We start from the raw sequence: 17,525 nt of genomic DNA on the forward strand, positions 1-17,525 counted from the left end.
GTTTTTTTTTTTTTTTTTTAAGTTTCGGGTATAAATACGGACGAATTCCGGAATTCTCTCTCTTTTTCTGCAATCGAGTGCGCCGAGAAAATATTCGAGTCAGTGAATTTTAAATAGACGGGAAGACATTTTGGAATTTTCTTTTGAAATTTGGATTTTGGGGTCTTTGTCTATACTCGCAATTAGCGGATTAATCACGAAACTTCGATTAAATTTTGGAATAAATTGATTGTTCCGAATTTCGGTTGTTTGCCGGATTTATTAACATATTTTCAGTAAACGTTTTGGCGTGAACCTCGACCAACTGAGGTAAGGGTCGTTCATTTTTTTTTTAAAAAAAAAAAAAGGGAAAATTAACTTAAACTTAATTCGGGTAATATATTCAGGTTCTTTTTTTTGTGGGGAGAGGAAAACTCTGGAACATTTTGTTGGGAGGACAAAAATTTTCCAATTTAAGGCAACACCTGTTAACAATACCTGAAAGAGAATTGGAATTATATAATTTGATTCCTGATATCAAACCATTTATCCTTACCATCTCGAGGAGCGTTGCTGAGGACCGGACTTCTATTTTCTACTCCGAAGGATAAAATCTTCGTTTGAGGGATTCAACTACCGAAGACAAGGTCAGACAAAATTTGCATATCGAAAAGAGTGGAGTCACTTACTTTCACCTCCCTCTGCTGTATTTTAAGCCCTTCAGGCTCCTGGAAACTAGTACATATATTATAATCAAGTCGATTAATATTTATCGTATATTGTTTTGGTCTCGTTTATGTTTCCTTTTTAATTTCAAAAGTCTAATTTTGTTCATTAATTTAAAGTAATTTGTAATTTTGATTTAGTATTGATATACACCCTTTTTTTTTTATATACTTGTTCTTAGTGGTACTTTGTTTTGATACTTTAGTTGGTTGACCTAAAAAAAAAAAAAAGAAAAGGTTAGAGAAGGGGTTATTTTTTTTAAATGCTAGTTTACCTTTTTTGAATTTACACATTTTGTAAAAGAAGCTTTATTTGGGATAAACTTTGTTTGATTTTGATTTACACATTTGGGTGACAGATCAGGTTAGGTTTTGTCGTGGTCAATTTTGAGGTTAGGATTTTTTTTTTTTTTTTTACCCAAATTAGTTTCTTCTTAGATTGAAAAATTATATATATTTTTTTTTTTTAATTTATTATTATTTTATACTTTTTCCATTTTGGATTTAATTTTGATATTTTTTTTGGTTTCTATGGTATATTTCTTTTATTAAATTATACATTTTGAAACTTACCTAACTGGATTTATTATTATTTAATATCTTTCTTGTTTACTATTTTCTTTTGTGCCACTTGCACTATTGGATCTTTTCACATTTTTTTTTATCACTACTCTTCCCGTTCAGAGCCAGTTGCGGATTGTCGGATCGGGTGACGCCAAAAATAAATCGAATCCTCCCTTCTCCGAAAGAGTTAAGCCGGGAAGTTCGCAACAAAACCGGGATCGTGAAAAGAATCTTTTAGTAATAAAACACTATTTTTTTTATTTCTATATTAATATTTTTTTTTGGCGTTACACGATATTCATCTGCAGCAGCTGTAGCACTCCCGTTACAAAAACCATATACAAATAACATGTCTGTATATTCTAAATATGAATAAGTACTTGGCATTTTATAGCACTTAATGCAAATCAAACTGTCAAATCTACGTTAAATGTTTAACTGTAGTTATGCAATCAATTGAAAACAAATGAAAATCGGATAACAACATATGAGTTTTTTTACATTATTTTCAAGCGTACAATACACTCCTAAAGTTTGGTCCGTTCCTCCCGACTCACCCTGTATATTTAATCTATAATCTACGTCTAAATATTTTTCTAATAACTTATTTACGTTTCTTATCATATTCTTAAATCTAATTCCGTCCAACATCTTTTCTTCCCAGTCACTTATCCTTAATTGTCTGTAAGCAAACGTCCAAGTGTGCATTCGGTACACTCTATTTTTGGATTCGCAAAACGTCACTTTTTTTCCATTTTGTTCACTTCACATCTTCATTAATGCGTGCAAATCTAAATCCAGTAATACCTTATCTATACCGTATATGAGCAGTTCTTTAGTTACGCACAAATGTTCACTTCGTGCGCCGTTTGAAGCAATCAATATATTCGATTTTATATCACCTTGCATTGTTGATACCACATCGATCACGCTATCGTAATAATTTTTATATTCCATACACTTTAATACTTCTACCCTACTCGAAACTAAATCGCTAAGTTTCCACAATTCGTGTAACGAGTCGTAAGCCAGGTAAAATATTTCTGACCCCCTTTTCATTTTCAACACTTTTCGTACATTTTCTATCCATTGGCTGCTGCAGGTCATGCCGCTTACAACGAAATGTGGTGGTGTCTATAAATCACCAACAAAACTATTCATAATCAATTGTCTGCTATTAATCACATTTTTCCATTCGTCTTCGGTAAAAGTTATGCATTTCCCTTTTCCCATTAATCTTATAACCGGATCAAAATGTAGATTGGCAGACATGCCAACCGATATCCATTTCGTTTGATTTTTATTTAAATAATATGTACTCTCGGAGTATAATGGCGCTTGATTACCTTTTTGAAGTTTATTTTTCACTGCTTCATTTAATACTACGTTACTTGTGAAAGGTAACTTTCCACAATTTTCTACATAATGTTGTTGATTGCTAGGAAATACGTACTCCGCTAAGTCAGAAGCCAACAAATTGATTCCATCGAATACTCCATCCTTTTTCTTTGATTATCACTTCCTAGCGACACATTTGTAGCTGTTGTTTCATTACAATTACCCTCCATTTTCATGTTTTGGGCAGGTTTTTTAAATTCACCCTTTTCAAATTAATTTACAGCAGCTCTCTTAGTTGGACATTTGGGGTTCGGTCTGGTTACCATTAAACATCAATATTATTTTTTACATTAGTACATTATCTACTTGTATTACATTTGAATTACTTACTCGTTACGTTAAAAATCCTCTGTACTAACTGCACCAAAAATCTACACAATATTTTTAATATGTACTAAATACACAAAAACCTTACTCAGAAGCAAACACTCTGCGGTACAACTTCGATCAACGTTGTATTTATAGCAATACATAAGGTTAGTGGTGGGGGGAGTGATGTTTCACATCATTACCGAATATATCTACTATACATGTTCTTACACGACATTATATCGTGAGACGTCAGACAGAACACATGACAAATTTATTAAGAAGCTCCTAAAATAATATCTCGCAGGTAGATCATGACTCACCTACTACTAACAAGTTAGTTGACCTTCTCCTCGAACGTATCCCTACAAAAAATTTACCGATTCAAGAACCTCCTCACTTATTTTTAAATACCCGTATACCTTTACATAATAAATTAAAAAAATATATCTCGCAGGTAGGTCATGACTCACTTATTTGTATACCTACATGTCTCAAAACCGTATACCTTTATGTATAATAAATTAAGAGATATATCGAACAATTAACAGTTCATTGAGAAGCGTCGAAGGATAAATATAGTAATTGTTTTCATCTAGGTAAACAAGTTATATATAAAGATAATTTTTTAATAACATTGTCAAAATAACATGATCTAAACTATAAATTTTTAATAATTTCGTCAAAATAGCATCTTCTCATGACCTTCTCATGTTAATTGACCTCCTCCTCAAACGAAACCCCTCAAAAAGTTTGCCGATTCAAGAACCTCCTCTCCTCATTGAATCTCCTCCGACCTCCAAAAAATTTGCCGGTTCAAGAACCTCCTCCTAGAACGCAGCTTCGAGGAGGAGGTTCTTGAATCGGCGAATCTATACTACTCTTATGTCTTTACTACCTCATCTAGTGGTTTCAGTGATACAACTTCTGTACAACTGGAACTGAATTCCGTACGTATATTATTATAACGGCAAACATTTCTGAAATACGTCGAGGATTATTTAGCTTAATGTAACAGAATGAAAAAAATGTATTAATTACATAGGATGAGTTATAAAGAATGAGAAATCTCAGCACTGGAGATAGCTACATACGAAAATATGATGAATTAACCCAACATGAATTATGTCGATGTCGCTGATTTATGAGATACAGGTGTTAACTACTCGGAAAATTAATACACAATTGACATTTAAGAAAAAAATTGAAATAAGATCGCATCGAAAAATCAACTGTCGAGCGATTATCACGTTTGCCGTTCTTACCGAAAATTAAATTCATTTGTGTCGTAACGAAGAGGGTTAGATTAGGATTTGTTAATTAGGATTAGGTAATTATACACCTTTTTTATTTTCAAACTTGTTTTTATTTCAAAGAAAATTATTTGAAACCGGCACCTTTTATTTGAACCCGGTTTTTATCGGCTGTATTCATTTGGTCCTTCGAGCCGGATATATATTTATTTTTCCAATTTTACTCAATTCTTCTTTAAGATTTTGTTCCCCGTGGAACTTTAATTGAATATTTTTTATTTTTCTTATGTTCTAAAATTACGTTTCTCATGTTTGGAGAGATTTTCTTTAATTTTCGGCGTGGCCATCTGGCACAACGTGGTCAACAATTTTTTTTTGTTCCGTCACACGTGCGACGTTACATGCAACCTTATTGTTCTCTTGAACTTAAAATTTCCTTACAACTTTGAATATTTTTAATTTCTAAATTTTTCCGCAATTCTTCTTTAAGAATTTGTTCCCCTTGGAACATTAATTGAATATCTATTTTCTAAATTTTTTCGGCAATTCTTCTTTAGGAATATGGTCCCCTTGGAACTTTGATTAAATATTTAATTTTCTGAATTTTTTTCTTCAGTTCTCCATTGAGAATTTATTCCCCTTGGAATTTTCTTTCCCGCATTTTCTCATCTGAAAAAATTACCTTTTTAATTTATTCTAATTATTATTGATATTACTTCCAGGAGTGGTAATTCTTATCTCGTTTCTTTCTTGTTTATTTCCCCTGCCTTCTCCCTGAGACATTATGGCAGATAAACTTAATAAATTAATGTCAAGTCGCTGAGAATCGCCTTATCGAAACCATGAAGGCTGGTCAAGATATTATCGACGATCCGAAACAACAAGCGGAATTTCTAGTTCGTGATGAATCTGTAGAAGTATCTTATACTGATTTCAAGACGATCCATAATCAGATCGTTGGTTTAATTGATGATGATGAGTTTGATGATTATGATATGATTCGGCAACGGGTCGATGGGGCCTATTTTACAATCAAGGCACTTATACAAAAATTCACGCCAGCCCCAGCGAATCCTCAGGGTGGCCCTCATATGATCACCACACCTAAATTGAATAAACTTTCAATTCCAACTTTCAATGGTCAGCAGAAAGATTGGCCTACCTTTTTTGATTTGTTCCGAACTATGGTACACGAAAACAAGTCGTTATCTCCAGTGGCTAAATATCAATACCTATTGACGTCACTCACTGGAGAAGCTTTGAAATTGGTAAAGAGAATTCCAGTGACCAATGAGAATTATACTAGTGGGAGATTCGAAATCAGCCGTCAAATGTCCGATATGCTCCGAATCACATCAAGTTTACCGATGTGCTCAATTTCATGTTAAATCGCCAGCTGAAAAATTAGTGATAGCAAGAGATAACAATTTGTGTCGAAATTGTTTAAGCAAAGGTCATATCACTAACAATTGCGTTTCAAATCACTGTTGTCATTCATGCAAGCAACGCCATCATACATTACTTCATTTTGGACCTAAACAGCCAATTCCTTCTATTCATATGGGTACAACATTAGATATAAATAATCATTCAAAACCAGAAAATCGTCGAGTTATCTTACCCATCGCCTTTATTCATATTTATGATCAGTTTGGTCAATCTCATTTGGCATGTGCATTGATTGATTCTGGAAGCACGTCAAATTTTATTACCACCAAGCTACTGCAACGACTTCGTTTGCCACGACAAAATAATTCTTCGTTAAAAATACAGGGTTTAAACTCGATGACGTCCATCTGTAACAAAGGAAGTGTCACTTGCATCATTCAACCTTGCCAGTCCCGAAACTTATCCTTTAATCTGAGAGCTATTGTTACATCTTCAATATGTTCCGCTCAACCTTCATTATCTTCTATTATACAATCCTACTATTATCTTAAATGCCTCCAATTCCATCCCGAACATCATTCTCCTTCCGAAGAAGTGGATATATTATTGGGAGCTGAATTGGTACCTCAATTGTTTACTGGTGGTCGTGTCTGTGGTGGTCAGGACGATCCTGTGGCTGTGCATTCAGTGTTCGGGTGGATAGTGATGGGAAATCCAAATTATTACCATCCACGTCTTTATCAACATGTATCTCAAGAACTGATGACTCATTACATTTATCAATGCAACGCTTTTGGGAATTGGAATCTACTTCTGAAATCAAGATGATGTCAATTGAAGAGGCAAAGTGTGAAAATCATTACAAAAATAATTATCGTTGTGATATTAATGGCAGATTTATTGTATCACTCCTGTTTAGAACCAAAGAACCTATTCTTGGAAGTTCATATGATATTGCTCTGAATCGATTCAAATTATTGGAGAAACGTTTGTTGAAAGATGATATACTTCACGAGAAATACATCGAATTCATGAGGGATTATTTGCATTCAGGCCATATGTCTCTAATTCCTTCTAATATTCCTAATTCCAGTAATTATTATATTCCACATCATTGTGTCTTTCGCAATGATGCTGCCAATTATAAACTTAGGGTAGTCTTTGACGCTTCCGCTTCCGCTTCTTCTTCCAATGGAAAATCGTTAAACGATAATTTGTTAATCGGCACCAAACTACTACAAAATATTATTAATATTCTAACCAATTTTCGATTATTTAAATTCGTATTTATCTGTGATATAAAGCAGATGTATCGTCAGATCATAATCTCGCCATCTGATCGTGTTTTTCAAAATGTTTTATGGCGATTTTCCCCTGAAGATCCCATTCAAATTTATCAACTCAACACCGTAACATATGGTGTCGCTTCAGCACACCATCGTTGCATCACACATCATTGCGAAACACACAATGATGCTGCCAATTATAAACTTAGGGTAGTCTTTGACGCTTCCGCTTCTTCTTAGAATGGAAAATCGTTAAACGATAATTTGTTAATCGGCCCCAAACTACAGCAAAATATTATTAATGTTCTAATCAAGTTTCGATTATTTAAATTCGTATTTATCTATGATATAAAGCAGATGTATCGTCAGATCATGATCTCGCCATCTGATCGTGTTTTTCAAAATGTTTTATGCCGATTTTCCCCTGAAGATCCCATTCAAATTTATCAACCCAACACCGTAACATATGGTGTCGCTTCAGCACCTTTCTTAGCCCTTCGAACAATATTTGAATTAATTAATTTATATTCTTATACACATCCTCATGGTCATATTCTAAAACATAATGTCTATGTTGATGATACTGTCACTAGTGCAACATCAATCAAAAATTTACTTACATTAAAGGAAGATTTAATTGTTATTCTACGGAAAGGGGGGTTTGAGCTCGGCAAGTGGGCGAGTAATTGTTCACACCTTTTGGAAATCATATCTCAAACTGTTTTGCAATCATTACTGTCTTTGGACTATGAAGACTCAATTACTGTTAAAATTCTGGGATTACATTGGTGTCCAATCACGGACAACTTCAAATATCAATATTTACCTCGTTCAAATCATTCGACAAAACGCAGTATTCTTTCAGATATTGCTCGGATTTATGATCCATTGCGATTTTAACGCCATGTACATTCAAAGCTAAGCATTTTATTCAACAACTTTGGCAAGTTCATTGTGATTGGGATGACATTCCACCTCAGCACCTGGTAACACAATGGGAAAACTTTAAGCAACAATTAACTTTATTATCAAATCTCGAAATACCTCGCTTCATGTCATCTAGTGATTATAAAACTTGTGAGCTTCACCTCTTTTGTGACGCCTCTGAGGTGGGATATGCTACTGCAATTTACTTACGTTATCAAAATCAAGATGAACTCATTAAAACTAAAAAAATGTTTGACGTTTCGGATGCCATGTTGCAACCTTCTTCAGAAACAAGTTCGAAGTGTCACTTCAAACGTCAAAATTTTTTTCAAAAAACGCACGGCTTAACCGAAAAGTTTCTAGTTCTAGGTCTAGTGTTAGTTCTAGTGATAGTGCTAGTGTTAGTTCTAGTTTTAGTTTAATTAACACCGGCCGTGAAAGCCTTAGTAGTTATAAAAAACGATTTACCTCTAACATCTTATCTACCTTTGAAATTCAAAACTCCCTTCATGTTTTCATCATTCAGAGGCAATATTTTTCTGATCTCATTCAATCCATTCATCATAACCAAACGCCCAAGAAACCTTATCGACAGCTCCCTCCGTTCATCGATAGAGGGTTGCTCAGGATGGGTGGTCGGTTACGTTGTGCTGAAATACCATTCGAGCATAAACATCAATTATTATTACCGCAAAATTGTCGGTTAACACAACTAATAATTGAAGAAACACATCATAAATTTATACATCCTGGTCTTCGAACTTTATCATCATTACTAGCACAACAATATTGGATTCTATCTCCAAGAAGTGCTATTTATCAAGTCCTATCATGATGTATTCGATGTTTTCGTGCGAAACCCAGATCGTACGTTCCAATGATGGCAGATCTTCTTAGCTTCCGAGTCACAGAATTAAAACCTTTCACTGTGGTCGGGGTTGATTTTGCTGGTCCCATATATACAACCATGCATTGAGCAAGAGGAGTGCGATCGGTGAAGTCATATATTTGTGTTTTTGTGTATACATCCATTAAAGCGCTCCATTTAGAGTTGGTTTTAGATCTCTCTACCGATGCTTTCATCGCGGCTCTACGGAGATTCATCTCAAGACGAGGTAACTGTACAACCATTTTTAGTGACCATGGAACTAACTTTATTGGTGCTAACAACAAATAACAAGAATTGGCTACAGTTACTGGTTCCAAATTTGGTATCGAATGGAAATTTAATTCTCCAAGTGCACCACATTTCAATGGATTGATTGAAGCAGGTGTGAAGTCCGTAAAAAATCATTTAATTAGAGCTATCGGTACCTAGATGCTTACCTTTGAGGAGGTTTACACTGTCCTAACGCCTTGTTGATATAAAAACCGTTAACGGTTGTTTGCAGCGCCCAGTGGCGAAAATTTATATTTTGCCAATCGACTTACTTGTGTTTCGTCCCTCATTGTTTTTGTTAATTCATTATATTAACATTTTTTGATGCTTCATATTTTATTGTTGTAAAAAATATTAACAATAATGTATATTTTTTACAACAATAAAACGTTTGTCAAGTACGCACGATCTCGTGCGCACTTTTAATAGAGAAAAATCTCAACTGTCGACCGATTATCACGTTTGCCGTTCTTACCGAAACTTAAATTCATTTGTGTCGCACCGAAGAGGGTTAGATTAGGATTTGTTAATTAGGATTAGGTAATTATACACCTTTTTTATTTTCAAACTTGTTTTTATTTCGAAGAAAATTAGTTGAAACCGGCACCTTTTATTTTGAACCCGGTTTTTATCGGCTGTATTCAGGCTTGCTAAATTAAATAATAATGCGTAACTAACGCCTTCTACAACTAATGAAACAACATCAAATTCTTATTTATCATACTGAAATACCTCAAAATTCCAAATTTTACGTAAATACTATTAAAACTTTAAAAGTTTTTAAGAAATGAAAGAGAAAAAATATCAATTTTGAACACCCTGTATCTCCTAAACTAGCAACATTGGTAAAAAGCATATTTAGTGTCTACTATCTCCAGTTTCGTGATTTCCCATTCTTTCTGACTCAACCTTTATATAGGGTTAGACAAGAAATATTGCACAGGATTACACTGGATAATAGTAAAACTTTGTTTCAAGAAAATAGGTCCTAAAAGAGTAGAAACTTGAACAATAATCCCTTTTTAAAAAGAGACTATTTTGAGCTTATTTATTATTTTGGGTCAGTCGTTTATAACTAAAAGAATTAAAAAGAAAAATATGCTTAAAAAATTTCCACTGTTATAGAACATATTTTTAGGATGAAATAAGACTTGAAATAAGATTTTATAAATTTCTTCGATTCTCTCTGCTGCCCTGTATTTTCTTGATATGTACCTATGTGCTTGATGCCGAGCATGTAAAGTATTAATTTTTATTAAGTCGAACTTTAGGTTACTAAAATTAGCGTTCAGCTTCCGACCACTGATCGTAAGGCAAATTTACACCGTGTTCGTGAATTCGTTGCGAATTTATTGCACATTCACTGTTTTGCAACTACCTAACCTCATTCACATCACAACGAAATATTCTAGATTATCGACATTGTCGACACTCTGTACATAGTTGACATATTGTGGACACGCGGACGTCAATAATCAAAGTCGACGAGTCGACGCCCATCTCTTTGCACAATCAACCATATCCAAAGAGAGAACTAAAGACGTATCAGATGATATAATAAGATCTAAAAGTGTAGCGGACAATGCGGTTGTCCTGATCGCGCAATCAATCAATTGGGCTGCTTCTTATGTGTCCAGAAAAGAAAATAATCGAAGTGTATCTGAGCTTCCAGAGTTGAGCACATTAATGTTAAAATCTCCAAAACAGAGAATTTGGTCAGTCAGGAGCAGGCAGTTCGCAACCATGTCATATAGCTCACCCAAACACAGAGAGCAGTTGACATTACCCGGTCTGTAGTCAACTCCCACCGCGATATCACCGCCACGCAAATGCAGCAACACTTAAAGTTGTTCAATGTCAGCGGACGAGGAAATAATAGAATATTTAATGTTACATTACGTTATATTACATAGATTACATATCGGGTAGGCGGACAACTAACCTTGCACCGCAACCCTAAGGGGTACCTAAGGGGCCCTAAATGGTAGACAACGATATCAAATTTTACCGTGTAGTCCAATGCTCTTAACGAACATTAATACCTTGCTCGGTGAAAGGTCATTCAGATCCTTTGCGGAGATAAATTGCGACCCAAAAATCGAGAATTTGATACGGTTAACAGCAGGGCAGTGGCATATAACATGCTCAACCGTCTCCGCTTTCTTCGCACATATTCGGCATTTAACATTGTCGGCTAGATCCAACAAGTTGAGGTGTGCTTTTAATCTACAGTGCCCAGTAAAGACACCCATTAGAACTTTAATGCTGCTGCGAGCAAGTCCTAAAATATTCCCGGGTTTGACAGAGGCGATGTTAATAAACACCTTAGCATGTCTCATTCCAGGAGAACTGGTCCACAGTAGACGAAGTCTCTCTTCAGCCCACAGGTTCTGGCCTCTCGTGCTAGCTCATCTGCCGCTTCATTTCCAACAACCCCAGAGTGACCTGGGACCCAGATCAGAGAAACTTTGTTATCACAACTCAGTGTGTTTAATGTTCTCTTACAGTCATTAACCAGAGCCGACACCGTTTTCACGGCTTGCAGCGCCTGGAGAGCGACTTGACTGTCTGTTTGAGAAAAGTCGTACTGTCATGTTCTTCACCCATCTCTAGAATGATTAGACCACCCATGTCAATAGCAAATGCCTGTATTCCGTCTGGAATACAGTACGTTTCCAAGCTATAATCTTGCTTAACACGTTCGCTGCCGAGTGACACCGTTAATCAAGGTTGTATGTATGTATGCATGCTTAGGGGAGTGCGTAATATTTACGCGCGCACTTAGGCCCCAGTGAACTAGAAACTATTCTACTATAAAGCAGGATCCAATCCTCTATAGTTGCTTCCACTCCCCTGTCAAAAGCAGCTCTTTCAAGAGATTGTGGTATTGCGTTGTTAAGCGCACCTTCTATATCCAGAAACGCACAAACCAAGATCTCTTTATCTTGGAGCGTCCTAGATACTCTACCAATCAAGTTGTGTAGAGCGAATTCTGCTGATTTTTCCGCTTGATAAGTGTAGTGTGGGTTATTCTTACACACACATCTATGCAGGGTGCTCTGTTAAGAGTACAGAACGGCTGTATCTCGACAACGGTAAGGCCTAGAGGTTTGGGAAAAAATCCTTATAGGCAAAGTGGGCAAGAGAAATAGCTGGAAATTATTTTGAACTTCATAATTCGACCACTAGGAGGCTTAACTGCCATAGAGAAACATAAAATTCCCGCTATCTCAAAAACTTAGACGATAAGCTTTAATATATCTTTAATTTATAACTTTGACAACACCATTTAGTAGCTTGGATAATACCGCATCGCTTTTGTTTTGCGATATTTCTCATATCTGTCATAATAAGGGAGGGGGAGGCCAATGCGTTTTCAAATGTTTATATTTTAATATCTCCTGGACCGTTCAACCGATTTGAATATTTTTGGTCTTGTTTGCAAGAGCATTTTATGCTCTTTTAAAAGATATTTTCAGTAAGACCGCTTGGTTTAAAATGCTTCTTTGGCAACCACAAATTTTGAGGTATCCAAACGTCGAGGACGGGAAAATGGTACATGAGAATTTGAGTATTAATAGAAAACAGTTTAGGACTTATAAACAGTTTAGAGTATTACATAACAATTTAGGATATTAGAATGTATATACTATTAGTGTCAATTAGACGCTTATTCTTGACGTCAACAAGAATACCAAATTTATCTAAAAATCGGCGCCTATAATTGGTTTAGCAACATCAGCCATAGTAAAAACGGAAGAAAAATGTCTGCGCAAATTTAAAGATACAGTCAATATTTTCTTACTGTAGGTATTGATTGTAAACCCATTAGCTGCTGAAGGATATGAAGTTGAATCTTTTTTTAAGGATGCGAAAAGTGTAAATGTTAAAACGGATATGTCAGCAACTGTGTCGGTAAGAAAATTTAGATTGTTATTATCGTCGTAGACAAAAAGACGATGACTAAATAAGATTAATTGATGGATGATGTGAATTACGTTGAATTGTTAAAACTAAATTTTTAGGTTGTAGAGGAGGTTTTCGGAGCACTTACACTAACCAAATAAAACTAGTTTGAAGTGTCAACGGAAAAAAATACTATCAATAGTCTAAAATATGTTAAAATAAAATCGAAAAAAATTAAAAAATTAAAATTAAATGTATATGAGACGATACTAAACGTTTGAGATGGACACGTATGACTGAACGATACGAAACAAGACGGAATGCTTAAGCGGGCATGTGTAATATAAAGTTGGAACCGTGAAATTGACATATCAAAAGACAAACAATTAAGAAAATATTTTCTAAAATTAAAGGTCTTAAAATCTAATTAGTAGACTTTTATCGTATTACAAAGTATTATCAAAGTTAGAAACTAGAGGACTCTGGAAGGATTATAAAAATTTCATAAAAAACCTGTTATTATTAAGCTCAGTAATATCGTTGAGCAGAAGGGATTTATTTTGAGTGTGAATATAGTATTCTTCATATAGATCTAGCTCCTTTGATTTTTCGACTTTTTCAGTAAAGAGACACAACTGAAATCTATTTGTGTTTAGAGGTGCTTATGTGTTTGTATATAGCTGAAGAATCTTTAGTTAAGTGTTCTTCGAAACGTGTATGTAAAGTTCGCCCAGTCTGTCCAACGTTTATTTTATCACAATCTCCATATTTAATCCTGTAAACACCACTTTGGTCTTTGATATCGAATCTGTTTCTTATTAAATAGAAGTGATCCGAGTCTCTTTCATTTGTGTTGTTCCTGATAAGTAAGCAAGCGCTGGGTCTATTCCCCGACACGTGCGGAAATCTTTCCTCGCCCGGGTTTCACACCTGGCGCTCTCTTCACGCTCTTGGTGCTAGTTGCCGCTGAGGCTGATGATGGAGACAGGGCGACTGTCACGCCCCCTATTCTTATCCTATCAAACAAATTTTAAAATGATCAAAAAATTAAACACAAAACTTTATTTAGAAATAGAAATAAAAAACGCAATGTTACCTTTTATAAAAATACTGGAATATTCAATAAGAGAATATGAATAACTTCGGAAATTAAACAATTACAATTTATACATTGGGCAATACTTTCTAGTATGAGCACAATCACTGTCTGCATAACAATACGGACACTTCAACGCTCTCAAAACCGGACATGAAACTTTACCTGTAGAATCTTTCAACGAATGACTTTCATCAAATTCTCGTCCTTCTGAATTTCAAAGAGAATAAGTACACGAATCTTCTTGGTATGGCTTTTGACCACCCGATTACGGTGGAACTGTTTCCATTGAGAAAATTATACCACTTATGTTTAGCTTCCTGTTCTGCGATAGCTTGTCTTTAAAATGCCTCTTTCATTTTTGTCACGTAATGATCCATTGGTCTTTGCTGCGAGGAACTGCGATGGACCTTGGATTTGAATTGTGACGGTTGATATGAGGAACACGATAAACGGCGTCTACATCCACACGCGAAATATCATACCCCACATGAGCAGCAACGGCATCCAACAAATTTTCGTTATTCTTTTCAGGAACACCCTGGATCTCTAAATTGTTCCGGCGGGAATATTGTTCCATATCATGAACTTGAGCTGTAAGATCAGACACCCGGTCACGCAATTGTAAGTTTTCGGCTGTTAATTTATCAATAATTTTTACTTTATTCTTTAGCTCTTTCAACAACTTGTTCAAAATCTGATATACGGGCGCTACAAAAGTCGACTGAATGAAGAAGTTAGCTCTTTTTACAACGCAACTCGGATCGCATCTCTTTATTTTGAGTGTGAATATAGTATTCTTCATATAGATCTAGCTCCTTTGATTTTTCGACTTTTTCAGTAAAGAGACACAACTGAAATCTATTTGTGTTTAGAGGTGCTTATGTGTTTGTATATAGCTGAAGAATCTTTAGTTAAGTGTTCTTCGAAACGTGTATGTAAAGTTCGCCCAGTCTGTCCATCGTTTATTTTATCACAATCTCCATATTTAATCCTGTAAACACCACTTTGGTCTTTGATATCGAATCTGTTTCTTATTAAATAGAAGTGATCCGAGTCTCTTTCATTTGTGTTGGTGCTGGCCCACATTGCGTGGTGAGCATTGGCGTCGCATCCAACAACCACTTGTAGGTTATTCCTTCGGCTGTAGGCAATTATGTCTCGCACAGCGGCTGGTGGAAGAACATTATCCGTTCCGGGGAAGTATGTTGACCAGATGACAATTTCTGTCCAGCCCTTCTCACCTCGGATTGTCAGAACCGCAGCCACACAATCGCGGTCGCTATGCTCTGAGATTAAAAATGCATTAATGTTGTTCCTGATAAGTAAGCAAGCGCTGGGTCTATTCCCCGACACGTGCGGAAATCTTTCCTCGGCCGGGTTTCACACCTGGCGCTCTCTTCACGCTCTTGGTGCTAGTTGCCGCTGAGGCTGATGATGGAGACAGGGCGACTGTCACGCCCCCTATTCTTATCCTATCAAACAAATTTTAAAATGATCAAAAAATTAAACACAAAACTTTATTTAGAAATAGAAATAAAAAACGCAATGTTACCTTTTATAAAAATACTGGAATATTCAATAAGAGAATATGAATAACTTCGGAAATTAAACAATTACAATTCATACATTGGGCAATACTTTCTAGTATGAGCACAATCACTGTCTGCATAACAATACGGACACTTCAACGCTCTCAAAACCGGACATGAAACTTTACCTGTAGAATCTTTCAACGAATGACTTTCATCAAATTCTCGTCCTTCTGAATTTCAAAGAGAATAAGTACACGAATCTTCTTGGTATGGCTTTTGACCACCCGATTACGGTAGAACTGTTTCCATTGAGAAAATTATACCACTTATGTTTAGCTTCCTGTTCTGCGATAGCTTGTCTTTAAAATGCCTCTTTCATTTTTGTCACGTAATGATCCATTGGTCTTTGTTGCTAATTAAAAAGTAACAACGTGATGGACATTTATTTAGTAGTGTTATGTAGTATTTATTTATGTAGTAGTTATTTATAACAACATACGAGTCAGGCAGAATATCAGCTGAAGAAATTCCGGGGTGCAGATTTTCCGCTAAGCAGATCACATCGAAGTACGACATTTAATGAGTACTGCGCACATTCTGATAATAAAAAGAAAATAAATGGCATTTAATAAATTACAACAAATTGACCTAATAGTTTACATACGCGAAATATTCCTCTCGTTCCCTATCTGAATCAGAAGGGAACACAGAGGGTCTGTCGTACAAAAATTTTACAATCGCGGGTCCATATATATTTGTAATTTTTCATAAAATTCTCGTTCTTCTGAATTTCCTTGGTATGGTGGAAACCACCTGTTTACGGTGGAATTGTTTCCATTGAGGAAATTATACCACTTATGTTTAGCTTCCTGTTCTGCGATAGCTTGTCTTTAAAATGCCTCTTTCATTTTTGTCACGTAATAATCCATTGGTCTAAGGGCCAAGTCCATCTGCGCGGACGTCTTTGTAATTTTTTTCTTTACCAATCATAGTAAGGGTTCGTTCACAAAGCATCTTTCACCGACGCCATCAATCTTCGTGCCCGCTGATGAGCCCGTGGGCAAGGATTTTCTCTTCTGGATGCAGGCTGCGAGGAACTACGATGGACCTTGGATTTGAATTGTTACGGTTGATATGAGGAACACGATAAATGGCGTCTACATCCACACGCGAAATATCATACCCCACATGAGCAGCAACGGCATCCAACAAATTTTCGTTATTCTTTTCAGGAACACCCTGGATCTCTAAATTGTTCCGGCGGGAATATTGTTCCATATCATGAACTTGAGCTGTAAGATCAGACACCCGGTCACGCAATTGTAAGTTTTCGGCTGTTAATTTATCAATAATTTTTACTTTATTCTTTAGCTCCTTCAACAACTTGTTCAAAATCTGATATACGGGCGCTACAAAAGTCGACTGAATGAAGAAGTTAGCTCTTTTTACAACGCAACTCGGACCGCATCTCTTTAACCATCTCGTAGACGGATTCGAAGGTAATAGCAGGACAGGACGGAGTCGCCGAAGTAGACCCAAATGATTTGCGAGAAATAGCGCCTCGTTCTCTTGATCTGCAATCATGACATGTCCACGCATCTACAGACTCCAACGTCTCCTCCGGATCAATGCATTTGGTGTGGAACCAAAGGCAGCACACCAAGCACTGGACGCCCGATCTCCTCCCCACCACACGATTACACCGTCCATATCGACATGATCATTTTTTGCGAAACGAGAATAATGGAATTAAAAATGTATTAATTTATGGGTAAATTATTGGTTATTAATTAACAAATCGACCACTTCAGAACACTCAGAAAGTCTATACGAATACTATGTAAGCTAAGAGCGAAGAAAATCGGCCAAAAAAACTCGGCAATTAGTTAACGTAGCGAAAGAAGTTTCTTGATACCAAATCTACAGGATTATGTTGTGACTTCACGTGGAACCATGTAACTGGGTCGCTTGTAGACTGAATTTCGGTAATTCTGTTAGC

The 17,525-nt window shown here is 35.8% G+C and overlaps 1 protein-coding gene and 1 long non-coding RNA gene across 3 annotated transcripts; both read right to left on the reverse strand.

The window, feature by feature from the left end:
• Window positions 1-397: 397 nt before the first annotated feature.
• LOC139431098 (uncharacterized) lies at window positions 398-1,376 on the reverse strand. Of its 2 annotated transcripts, XR_011641392.1 has the most exons (4): window positions 1,278-1,376; window positions 669-714; window positions 536-612; window positions 398-477 (listed from the first exon to the last, which is right to left on the reverse strand). It is a non-coding gene; the product is annotated as an uncharacterized lncRNA (long non-coding RNA). The 2 variants fall into 2 exon arrangements; XR_011641391.1 differs by lacking the exon at window positions 1,278-1,376 and having other exon boundaries at window positions 669-881.
• Window positions 1,377-14,355: 12,979 nt separating this feature from the next.
• Window positions 14,356-17,006, reverse strand: LOC139431073 (uncharacterized). The gene is made up of 3 exons (XM_071198642.1): window positions 16,976-17,006; window positions 16,654-16,860; window positions 14,356-14,627 (listed from the first exon to the last, which is right to left on the reverse strand). The coding sequence occupies exons 1-3, from the start codon at window positions 17,004-17,006 to the stop codon at window positions 14,356-14,358; spliced, it is 510 nt and encodes a 169-aa protein (XP_071054743.1).
• Between the last annotated feature and the right edge of the window lie 519 nt (window positions 17,007-17,525).

Source organism: Onthophagus taurus, chromosome 8 (assembly GCF_036711975.1).
Source record: "Onthophagus taurus isolate NC chromosome 8, IU_Otau_3.0, whole genome shotgun sequence".
NCBI classification, from domain to species: domain Eukaryota; kingdom Metazoa; phylum Arthropoda; class Insecta; order Coleoptera; family Scarabaeidae; genus Onthophagus; species Onthophagus taurus.

Coding starts and splice junctions, on each gene's coding strand:
- LOC139431073 (XM_071198642.1), bottom strand. CDS start 17,006: ATGGTTAAAGAGATGCGGTCCGAGTTGCGTT. Junction 16,861..16,975: donor GATGCGGTCCGAGTTGCGTT/GTAAAAAGAGCT, acceptor ATAAATTAACAG/CCGAAAACTTACAATTGCGT. Junction 14,628..16,653: donor TCGTGTTCCTCATATCAACC/GTAACAATTCAA, acceptor ATAAATTAACAG/CCGAAAACTTACAATTGCGT.